Consider the following 12791-nt stretch of genomic DNA (forward strand, 5'->3'; position numbering starts at 1 on the left):
CAGCTGCTGAACACAGATGTTCATCAAAACCAGCTGCACACCGTAGTGTAAAGTTACCAGATAAACTGAAACTCTTTGAAAAGAAATTAATATTGAATACATGATATTCTCATGTGAGTCAAGAATAATATACAAATGAAACATACTATAAATATATATTTATTCTACTGTTTCACAAATCCTTTGTTTTGTTATCTTTCTACAGTTACACGCATAATTCCTTTTAAAATATGGCATTTCCCTTTAGAGAGAGGTGCCAAACATTCATAATAAATAAATATAGATATATATTTAATGATTCCAAAATAAATCAATAAATCACACACTTAAATAAATCAACACTGAGCAGCACGGTGGTTAGCACTGTTGCCGCACAGCAAGAAGGTCCTGAGTGCAATTCCACCATCAGGCCGGGGTCTTTGTTATCCCTGTGTTTGCGTGGGTTCCCTCCGGCTTCCTCCCACCGTCCAAAGACATGCAACTTGTGGGGATAGGTTAATTGGATAATGTCTAGGTTAATTGGATAATCCAAATTGCCACTAGGTGTGAATGTGCAAATGGTTGTCTGTCCCTGTGTGTTGGCCCTACGACAGACTGGCGACCTGTCCAGGGTGTACCCCGCCTCTTGCCCTGTGACAGCTGGGATAGGCTCCAGCCCCCCCAACTACCCTGAAAAGGATAAGCAGAAGCGGATGGATGGATGAATATATTTAATGATTCCAAAATAAATCAATAAATCACACACTTAAATAAATCAATACTGTCGCCCATTTTTTAAAATTTAAAGTAACATGATGGGCCAAAACAAAACAAAAACAATTATATGCAGTATATCTATTTTTTACATATTTGATTACTTCTCTAACCTAGAACACTAAAAAGAACAACAACATGAAAATATGCACAGTGAAAACAAACAGACATATTTTTCATATTTACAGTATGTTACATAATTACAGACACTGTACAGTTGTGTAAAAAATTCATTATGATAAACAGAAAGTTAATTAAGCCCCAGTACGATGATTTCTTTTGGTGTAGTCCTTTGTTTTTCTTCAGGATTGAACTTCTTTGTTGTTACCGTTGTTGTGGAAGTTTCCCATTAAATAAAGCCTGCAGACAAGTGGTGAGCGGTAGCTAACATTCTCTAATCAAAACAAAGAACAGAAAACTAAGCTTGGTGGAGAGACGGTCAGCAGAGTCTCTCAGGCTACGTCCACACTAGCCTGGATAGATTTGAAAAAGGCGTTTTCATCACACTAGCGTTTTCAGTCGTTTCACAGAGTTGTGCGCAAAAGCATGCGCAAAAGCGAGTGTTAATTAAAGAATTTGAAGAAAAGCTATCTGGAGCATGTACAAACTGATATGAATCTATTTTTTTAGGGCTGTCAAAATTGAGAGCCATCAAAATAACTGCTGTATAATGCACTCCGCTATCTTTGTCTAATTGGTCACATGACTGCATCACATGAGTAAAATGCGTCCTTCGTTTTAGAAAGTCTGCGTTTTCGGGAGAGTTTTCAAAAGTCTCAGTGTGGACACGAGGCCAAAACGGAGAAAAACGATGCATTTTCAAACTAAAACGCATTAGTGTGGACTAAGCCTAAGAGACAAAAGACTCTTCCTGTGGAGTGGTCTGCTTCCCCCCAACCAGGCCCCACCATCTGTCAAACTGCATGAATGTGAAACATGCTAAAGTCCAGTGGCACTAAGGCAGTATACAATTAATTAATGTGAATAATACATAAATAAAAGAAGTTCTAACACACCATCTTGTGGGATACTTTCTGTCATTCAAATCTTTGTTTCAGTTTTCATCAAAAATGAGTCTTCTTGCAGGTGCTGATGACAACACTTGGTTATGATTTTGTTCAGTTCGCTCAGGAGTCTCTTGTCTGACTTCCCTCCACTCTTGTGTATCAGTCCTTAAAATGAGAGCAAACAAAAAAGTTACATTTTTTAAATATTACTGTATGATTGAGAATAAAGTTACAGCAAAGTGTGAGAACATTTAAAAGATTGAAAGTGAAATGTGACAACAGAGGCTGAAATTTCCAGTTGTACATTCACAGGATAAAGAGTCACTTACTCCTCAGTGTCTCTGTTTGCAGTTTCAGGTGTTTCATTCGACTGAATCGGCATGTGTGAAAGACTGAAAAATGTAAGAAATTTATTAGATTTATTATTGCTAATAAACTCACAAAAATGCATTATGATATACTTGAAATAAATAATAAAAACCATAGTTTGGACCCTTGACCTCTAAGAAAAATGGACAGTTCACAATAGTTCTGAAAGTTCTTGACTTCTCAAACTGTATCTCCTACAGCTCTAACAGCAGTGATCCAAACACAGCAGACTGTGCTGGCAGCAGTGGGAGAAGATGCTGAATTCAGCTGTCAGCTCTTGGAGACTAAAGACGACCTTCAGGTCACATGGCAGAAAATCTCACATGATGTGGAGACAAATGTTGCCGCGTACAACAAGTACTTTCGCCAAAAAGTGTGTACTGACTTTACAGATAAGATTGAGTTTAAATACACTGGACTACAGAACTGCTCCATAGACATCAGGAATGTGACAGAGCAGGATGAAGGATGCTATCACTGCCTGTTTAACACTTATCCTGAAGGCTCCTTCACAGGTAAACCTGCCTCCATGTCTTTGGTAAGAACATTTATCTTCTGTCAACAAATGTCAGAGCTACATTTCCTGGACACAAATGTGTTTGCAGCTGGTGTGTTTGTAAGAACATGTTGATGATATGTCCTGATCCTTCACAGAGCTGCATGAACCTGTTGTTGATGTCAGAGAGACAAACTCTACGTAAGAGTGGGTTGTTTCCTGTTCAGCCACTGGTCGACCTGCTCCCACTGTAACTGATTATCTGCAGAATAACTTTGGCACAAAACAAACTTCACTGTTCAAAACCTTGCAGACTTCACTATATACAGTGCAGACAGTGTGGACCCTCTAAACTAGGTTTGTGGGATTTGATCTTTCAAGAAATGCAAACTGTTTTTGGTTGTATTCACTTAAACAGAATGTCTTGAAGAAATTACTGGAGTCAACAGCAACAGCATAGTGCAGGCATAACCATCATACAACCTCATCGCTGCACATTTCCTCCATGCTCCCCGTAACTTCCTAGTGTTCTGCTCCCAGTTTGTTTTCTAGTTTGAGTTTCCAGTTTCCAGTTAAGTTTGTTGTATTAATCGTTCGAGTTTTTCCAGCAATAAAGCTGCAGTTTTGAGTTTACTCTCTGCGTATCAGTCCTGTGTTTGGGTCCAACATCCTGTCTGCCACACAGCAAACCATGACTATTTCAAATCATATTATTTTGCACTTCCACACTGAGAAGCAAAATTTCGAGCTCAAACTGACTTGATCAGCTTTTTGAATCTTAAGTACCGGTAACTTAACTTATAAATTGAGTTCTAATAACAAGTTGATATAAAACTGAGTTCAGTCTACTTAATATTTGTAATTAAATGCAATATGAGATTTAACAGAGTGGAAATTATTAACACAAATCATAGTTTTTATTTAAACCTCTTAGAGAAAATAAAAGCTACCATTTTAATTATTTGACAGGTAATAATGGTGAAACATTCATATACACAATCTTGATACAATAATAATGAAAATTATGAATTTATGCAGAAAAACTGAAAACAGTTTTTCAGAAACCATTCAGAGTTTCACAGACTGTGTGTGTTTCACTTCTCCTATCTCAACATTCAATCTCAAACGATGTGGAGGCAAATTTCGAAACGGCTTTAATGATAAAGTCGAGTTTTTATACACTGGACTGCAGAACTGCTTCATAGTCATCAGGAATGTGATGGAGCAGGATGAAGGATGCTATTGTTTGTTTAAAACTTATCCTGAAGGCTCCTTCATTAGTAGAACCTGCCTCCAAGTCTATGGTAAGTTCTTGAAACAAACATAGTGGACATAAATGTGTCAGCAGCTGGTGTGTTTGTAAGAACAGGTTGAAGATATTTGCTGCACACAAATCTATCAGGACAACATGCAACACAGACACGGTTTAAGAGGAGTACCTGTTCTGAGATGTCTTTCTAAGCCAGACAAAGATGAGAACACCGAGCACCAACACCACAGAGGATAAAGTCACTGAAATCCTGATTCCTTTAAGACAAACAGGAGAAAGAAAGTTATAAAAATTTGAACATCTATCAAAACAAAATAGGAACAGGAAAGCTGACTTTAAAACATACAAATGTTAACACACCTAAATTCCTTTGATTAGATCCTGATTTCTTATCAAGATCTGGTAGAAGAAACACAAACATTACAATCACAAAGTAATCATTAATTTATAAATAAATGACTTCAAGAGAGTTTCTCACCATCATCATCATCAGGAATCGTCACCATCACCTCTCTGTGAGGAGCAGAGAGCACTCGTGCTGCACATCCCACCTGTGTGCTGTGTTTACGTGAACCTGAGAGCACAGCTGTAGTGGTGACAGTGAATGTAGCGTTGGTGTTGGACACACTGACAGTGTTGTACTGTGAGAAGCTGAGGGCTTGTTGTGAGACACTGAGTGTTACAGTGGGAGCAGGTCGACCAGTGGCTGAACAGGAAACAACCCACTCTTCAGTAGAGTTTGAGTCTCTGACATCAACAACAGGTTCATGCAGCTCTGTGAAGGATCAGGAGATATCAGCAACGTGTTCTTACAAACACAACAGCTGCTAACAAATTTATATCAACTATGTTTGTTTGAGTTCAATTCAATTCAAATTAGGCCTAATTATTCAAGACCTTGCATGTGAGCTGTCAGGATATCAAGATTTTGAATTCAAAGCTAGATTTAACAGGGATCCAGTGTAGAAAAGTCAATATAGGAGAAATATGCTCTCTCTTTCTAGTCTCTGTCAGGACTCTTACTGCGGCATTTTGGATTTGAAGGCTTTTCAGGGAATTTTAGGACATCCTGATAATAAAGAATTACAGTAATTCAGCCTAGAAGTAATAAAAGTATGAACTAGTTTTTCAGCGTCATTATGAGAGAGGACATGTCTAATTTTAGAGATATTGTGCAAATGGAAGAAAGCAGTCCTACATATTTGTTTAATATGTGCAATGAAGGACATAGCCTGGTCAAAAATGACTCCAAGGTTCCTCACAGTGTTACAGGAGGCCAAGGGAATGCCATTCAGAGTAAGAATCTGGTTAGATACCATATTTCTAAGAACTTTTAGTGCCAAGTAAAGCACATTTTATCTGAATTTAGAAGCAGGAAGTTAGAGAGCACCTAGGTCATTACTTACTTAAGACATCCCGACAGTTTAACTAAGTGTCAACTGCATAACAGTGAAAATGCATGCCCTAAACCTGTTTCTGTACTGCGATGAGGGTACAGTACTCTTGAAATAAGCCATTCCTCTGCATATGATTAGTTAGCTGTTTTACAACTTCAGTTCTAATCTGTCATCAGAGTCACTTATTGTTGGGAAAGGAAGGTTAAAGTTCTCACCGTAGAGTTGGAGGCAGGTTATACCGATAAAGGCTCCTTCAGGATAAGTGTTAAACAGACAGCGATAGCATCCTTCATCCTGCTCCGTCAAATTCTTGATGACTATGGAGCAGTTCTGTAGTCCAGTGTGTTTAAACTCAAATTTATCTTTAAAGCCATCATTCACTCTCTGACCAAACTCCTTGCTGTAGGTGGCAACATTTGTCTCCACATTATTTGAAGTTGTCTGCCAAGTGACCTGAACGACATCTTTAGTCTCCAAGAGCTGACAGCTGACTTCAGCATCTTCTCTCATTGCTGCCAGCACAGTCTGCTGTGTTTGGATCACTGCTGTTAGAGCTGTAGGAGATACAGTTTAAGATGTGAGGCACATTCAGTTTTCAATTAGTCCATTTTTTTCAGTTTTCTGTTTAAATTCAAAGTCAGTATTTGCAGTAGTCATTAGTCTATGTAACGTCATTAAAGTTTTACTAGAAATATGGTTGGTAAATATAGGTTAAGTGCTTCCAACATATATTAAATGTGAATATTTTCAATAGGAATAACTTTATCATAGGCTGCTATTTACACAGATATGTCATTACTATGCTTAAACACATTAACTTCAGTTCAGTTCTGCTCAGTCATCAGACTGTATTGAATTATGTCAAAAGTCCTCCGCGAGATAAAACCAATCTGCAGCAAACACATGTAACTGCACATACTGTGAGTGGACGGAAATGCTCCAGGACATGCCTTAGAATCTCCTGGATTATGAGATTGCCTTGCATTAAAGTATTCTAATGGTAGCTGTTAGTACTTGCACTCATATACTCCAGAAAATGACGGTATTTTTAATTTATTTTCAAGAACAAACACGGCATAAAACAGCGGTCACGTTGCCGCACGGTACAACTCGAGGTTGTTTCGTACTGCTTTGAATGTCGCCTATGTTCCCTTTTGGCTCCGCCCTCCAAACTTTGAAAAGTCGGTGAATGGCGCGCTCACAGTTCAGTTTGGGGAAAGCGGAGCTGCCAGAGGGAGCGCTGAGAGCTCAGACTGTGCGCGAGGAATTTGAACGCGAGAGCTGCATACCTGCACCGTGAAAATACTTTGTCGTGATTACGTTTTCTCTCCCGATGAAACGCTGGACAGAGAGAGGACTTTTTGTCTCTTCTTAAATTTGCTCTAACATTTTTACAGCGCCATCATAGATACGTAAGCGCGCCTCTGCGTGTACACGGTAGACCTAAAAACCAACTGCGTGTAAATCTGCCTCCCACTTAAATACTCAGTTAAACCCAAACAGTCCAAAGTACCAGTTCACCTTAATGAACATCCTCACGTTTAACAAAGAAGAGGAAGAAGTCAGTATTTTCGGGAAGAATCGCTTATTGGCCCATGCACGTGTGTAACATTGACACCCAGTTTCAGCTCACCTTTGTGAAAGACTCCGAAAATAAGAAGAGTAGTAACATAATAACATGTAACTCTAAAGCGCGGCATCATGCCTCCGTACTTTACCGCCAAAACATTCAAACTGATTTGACGTGTAGGCTGGGCAAGTCAAAGCAGTTCCGGGTTAATTGTTCATCACAGCACTTATATAATCACATATAAACTAATAAAGTAGCTAAAAAAAACTAAGATAAAATCACACCTGAGTGGTATTATAATATAATAACAAATTAATTATTCAACAGGCAATGTTCAGTTATCACTTCAACATGCGGTATGAAGAGCGAGTCTCCCCTCTTGTGCTGCAGTGGTACAGTCCTCTTGTTATGTAACCACATACCAGCGCACCAAATATGGAAATCAACTTTTCTGTTACATTGTCCAAGTTTTTTTCCCAGCTTGTTCTGAAACTCTTCCTGACAGGAAATCACAGCAAAACAAAGATAATTAACATTTCAGGTATATAAATTGTAGGTTTATCTTGAGGATCCCAGAGAGGCTGTAGGCTACCCTTTTGTGTAAATTACATAATATTCTCAGCACCACCTTAGAGTGAAAAAAATACAAAATAGAGCTGAAACTTTTTTTTATCATCACATGTAAAAAAACAATATGATAAAGTCACACGTGCCATTTACACATACAAATAAACAACCAGTATGCCAAAAGTGACACAATATATCAGTAAAGACACAGAAGAAGAAGCATTTAATGAGATATTGTGGAGAAACAAAATATCACATGTGTGTTTGCATTTTCTCCATTTTGCACAGTTGTTGTTGACTTTACAAAGATTTACACATTTAGACAATTCCTCTGGCAACCTCCTTTATCAAATTACAATATTCCTGTGAGGTTAACGGTGTCATGTATTTTCTATCTCCCCTGAAGCTGGGTTTGTGTTTCTTTTCATTTACAATAATAATAATGGATTGGATTTATATAGCGCTTTTCAAGGCACCCAAAGCGCTTTACAGTGCCACTGTTCATTCACTCTCGCATTCACACACTGGTGGAGGCAAGCTACGGTTGTAGCCACAGCTGCCCTGGGGCAGACTGACAGAGGCGAGGCTGCCATATCCCGCCATCGGCCCCTCTGGCCAACACCATTAGGCGGTAGGGTAAAATGTCTTGCCCAAGGACACAACGACCAGGACAGAGAGCCCGGGGATCGAACCGGCGACCTTCCGGTTACAACCCCCTGAGCCACGGTCGCCCACAAACCAGGAACCTTTTACGCATTATGCAAATATGCTATGCATGATGGCAGCAAATAAAACTTTGCCTTTAAAGATCAGGGACATTTATGTTTCCATAAACTCATGTAATGCTGAATAAATTCATAGTTTACTCCATGAAACATCACATGGTTCTTAACAAGTCAACAAGTTCATTACATACTGCCTGGCGTACAACATGTTTAAATTAATTATACGTGTGTGTTACACTGATGACATTATCTCCCACTGGCTATTTTGGTTTTTAGTTGGCTTCTATCACTATATAACATCAGATCATTGCGGTTTAAGAAAACTTGTATTTCTTTATTGCACTATTCCCCAGCCACACAAATCTAAATGAGACTGGAGTTTTCTGCAGGAGATCTGTCACGACCGCGGTGGCAGACGTGTGGAATTGGAGATAGGACCCAAAATGCGGCAGCTCGGGTGCAGATGAGTATTTATTTAACAAAAGAAAATACAAACAGCAATGGCGTGGGTGAAGGTGAAGCAGGAAAACCTAAACTGGGTAAAACTAACAAAACAAACCAGAAACGAAGATGCAGGGAGGTCCGGGGAAATACGCAGGGAGACCGAGGGGAAACAACACAGACGAACCAGCAACTATTAGGACAGAAGACACAACTTAAATACACTCAGAGAACACAGGGAGATTACACACAGGTGGGGGACACAGCTGGGAGTAATTAACGTGACGAGACTAGGGAGGCAAACTGAAAACACTCACATAAGACGCAGACCTTCACAATAAAACAGGAACTTACACATGAAAGGACACAAACTAAGAAACGCGGACTAAATACAGGAACACACGGGCAGAACAGAGTAAACACTAAACAGAGGAAGAACAGAAAACACCAAACGCTGGGTCAAAAGGACCCAGGATCATGACAAGATCAGTGGCAGTTCCACAGCCGGTTCTTTCCTTAAGGAAAAATTCACAGCTGGGTTCTTCAAACAGTGTCAATCATCATTGTGTTATAAATAGTGTGGCACCAAAAGAAAAACAAAAAAACTCAGGAACTTAACAATCATGGCTTCATAGTTTGCTAACTTTCATCAGTTAGTTAAAAAAAATTGTCCAAGTTGGTTGATCGTCCTGTCTAAATTAATCTGTTACTGGTTTTCTATAAAATCTTCACACGCTCCTCCTAAACACTCAAATTGTGAATTCTTTTTTCAAATTCTTGCTTTATTTCACATTACCAGATGGACAAATATTCCTTCATTAAATACCTGAGAACTATGACTTCATATGTTGTGTTTTTTGCACAGATGCTGTGCACTTTAATTATACTCTGCATTACAAAAAAATGCAAAAAATAAATAATTAACTCTATAAAAAGAAACCTACTCGAGATATATTTCCAATTGTGACTCGTCAGTGAGCGGTATTCTGATCTGGGCAGGAAGGATGGTCGAGTGCATCCCATTGTGACAGTACTTGTGTCTCAAGCTTCGATGCAGTTTTTTCAGGTTCAACATTGGTCAACATTCTTTTTCTGAAGAGGCGTTTGTTGTCTGAGATCACTATTAAATAAATGTCCTCTACCCCTTAAAACAAAGATAAAACATGTTTTCACTCATAATTTTCATCAATACATTAATATTGTATGGTATGTTTTATGAACAAATCAATAGCTTTAAACAGTGGAATGCTGGACATGTGCAATAAATAACTTTGCAAGTACAGAAAAGGATAAAGAGTGACTTACTTGTGAGTGTCTCTGCTTTTAGGTGTCTTACTCATCTCAAGGTCCATTTGTAAGAGCCTGAAAGGTTTATTGACACTTGCACACCTTTATGTGTAGATTAAGATACATGATTTCAGGCACAACAGATACTGTTTGAGAAGAATACCTGCTCTGGGATTTTTTCTTAACCAGGACAGCGACGACTGCTGCACAACCACAGGCCACCAGTACAGATGCAATGACTAAAATCTACCTAACATTAAATCTTGAAAAATGAACACAAACGTTAGCATGATAAATTACTCGTCAGTCTGCAACTTTTAGAGTTTCATAGCAACATTTGCAGAAGTCTTTTAGACATCAGGAATCGTCACCATCACCTCTCTGTGAGGAGCAGAGAGCACTCGTGCTGCACATCCCACCTGTGTGCTGTGTTTACGTGAACCTGAGAGCACAGCTGTAGTGGTGACAGTGAATGTAGCGTTGGTGTTGGACACACTGACAGTGTTGTACTGTGAGAAGCTGAGGGCTTGTTGTGAGACACTGAGTGTTACAGTGGGAGCAGGTCGACCAGTGGCTGAACAGGAAACAACCCACTCTTCAGTAGAGTTTGACTGTCTGACATCAACAACAGGTTCATGCAGCTCTGTGAAGAATCGGGAAATATCATAATACAAAATCAAGAAAATTTTGATTTTGGTAAGCTTTACATATCATTAATGACTAGTATACAGTAATAACTGTGACAAGTATTTAGTATAATAAATGTACAAAAATGATTTTCAGTTTCCTTTGGTGACAAGGAACCAAAGAAAACTTGGTGGGGCGATCGTGGCTCAAGAGTTGGGAGTTTGCCTTGTAATTGGAAGGTTGCCGGTTCGAGCCCCGGCTTGGACAGTCTCAGTTGTTGTGTCCTTGGGCCTCTGTCATTGTGCCCCAGGGTGGCTGTGGCTGCAATGTAGTTGCCATCACCAGTGTGTGAATGGGTGGATGACTGGATATGTAAAGCACTTTGGGGTCCTTAGTGATATCCATTATATTGCATTTTTTTAGCTCAAGACTGTTTATGGAAACTAAGATGAGAGACTTTGATATGGTCAGAGATATTTGCGTTGTAAACTTTGTGTTTTCTTCAGTTTTCACAATGCCTGAAGAAAATAAGAGAGAGAGAAAAATAAACTTCCGAAGACATCAGTGTGATGCGTTGCAATTGTTTGTTGAACCCCTGTAGTTACAGAACACAAAGCTGAATGCTAACAGAAAGTGCAACCAGGTGTCACCTGCCAATCAAGCATGAATCTGACCACGTTTTTCTATACAACCTGCCTAACACACGTGTGTTACACAGTATTGTTGAATAAAGCCTTGAATATAATTCAACTACTGAACTCAACTTCTTCAAAATATTAATTAAAGTAAAGGAACTGCCGCTTTTTTAGTTCCCTCACCCATGATGTAAAAACTGAAAAAACATTTTCAAGTAACAACAGTAACAAGCTAATATCTAAAAGCTGTCTGCTTTTAGAGCTGATTTTCAACTGACAGAAAGTGTCCCGAATTGTTAAAATAAAATAAAATAAAATAAAATAAAATAAAATAAAATAAAATAAAATAAAATAAAATAAAATAAAATAAAATAATGTAGCGGTACACTGTTGATATTGCACAATCAAGAGTTTGCCTGATATTTGCAATTCATACCAGATTAGAAAGGAAATAGAATAATAAAAGAAGCTCCAGAAATAAGTTTAAAAAATTTCACAATGTCACAACTTATCAGAGACTCAAAAGGAATGATTTCACTTTATAATTGTAAATCAAAGGATGATAAAGAGTGATCATCGCAAACTTTTATCATCTGAATTAGCTGATAAAAAAAGGTACATAAGCAATTTTAAGAGAAGTACTTATCCTGAGATTTCTTCCTAAGCTCGACAGAGATGAGAGCAGCTGATGATCAACATGACTGAAATCCTGATTCCTTAAAGAAAAAAAACAGTCGAGAAGGAAATATTAACCTGAAAACCTATGAAGCAGCAACAGATTGATTGAGTCATTGAATTTTTTAACCAGGCAGTGGTGACAGAGCTCAAGGAAGACTGTTATAGCGGACGCCCTGGACCACTATCTCTGAAACGTGATTCTGTACCCTTCGCTGGTAATAACGTCCGGTCAGAGACGGGGAATGATGTCAGAGTGGAAGAACTTTATTTACCACAAGCCCACATCAAACACACTCTCGTTGGCAAGTAAGGATGTGTGTCTGAAATTAATACAAATAAAAAATAATATAATGTTTAGCATTTCTCACACTTCAGTATTACAGAGAACACCATACCAGATTACAAATGAACAGAACCAGAAAAAGAGCTACAAAAAGAGCTTATCATAACAACATAACAGGATGGCATAAACACAGAATCATAATCAATTTAACCCTGGAGAACCCATGGGGTCAGAGCTGACCCCATTTGTTTTCTAGGGAAACCATGGGGTCAAATTTGACCCCATGGGTCCTCCAGGGTTAAGCCAATTCCCTCATTTATGAGTCAACACCACCCTCTAGTGGACACAATTACTCACTCAAAGGCTGCCAGGTTTACGCAGGCTTTATAAACAAGAACAAACTCGTATGCTAACTTAGTAACTCCATCAGGTAAAATCTTTGTGAACATTAACTCTCGGCAACAACTGAAACAACTTATAAATAAGGAACATCCTGTGGAGCCAGGCGACAACTTACTTACCTACAGCATAGCTGCTAACACACAAGGCAATAATAACAGCTGTTTACATTGATACATAACAGCAACAGAAATACTTTCCCAATGTGACTTACTGGGTCTATGAAGGCACACTTGCACGTGTTGTGCAAAAAACTGATTTTCAATGTTTCTGTGTGTTTTTTATGT

General features: G+C 38.7%; 1 protein-coding gene across 1 annotated transcript; it reads right to left on the minus strand.

Moving 5' to 3' along the window:
* Positions 1 to 1026: 1026 nt before the first annotated feature.
* Positions 1027 to 11331, minus strand: LOC146360623 (uncharacterized). The gene is made up of 8 exons (XM_084921263.1): positions 11328 to 11331; positions 10319 to 10525; positions 5508 to 5846; positions 4374 to 4670; positions 4256 to 4294; positions 4065 to 4152; positions 2090 to 2152; positions 1027 to 1925 (listed from the first exon to the last, which is right to left on the minus strand). The coding sequence occupies exons 1-8, from the start codon at positions 11329 to 11331 to the stop codon at positions 1808 to 1810; spliced, it is 1155 nt and encodes a 384-aa protein (XP_084777389.1). The 3' UTR covers positions 1027 to 1807.
* Positions 11332 to 12791: the final 1460 nt, after the last annotated feature.

The sequence above is a fragment of the Perissodus microlepis genome, chromosome 23 (genome assembly GCF_051167445.1).
Source record: "Perissodus microlepis isolate ML-2025 ecotype Zambia chromosome 23, ASM5116744v1, whole genome shotgun sequence".
Lineage (NCBI taxonomy): Eukaryota > Metazoa > Chordata > Actinopteri > Cichliformes > Cichlidae > Perissodus > Perissodus microlepis.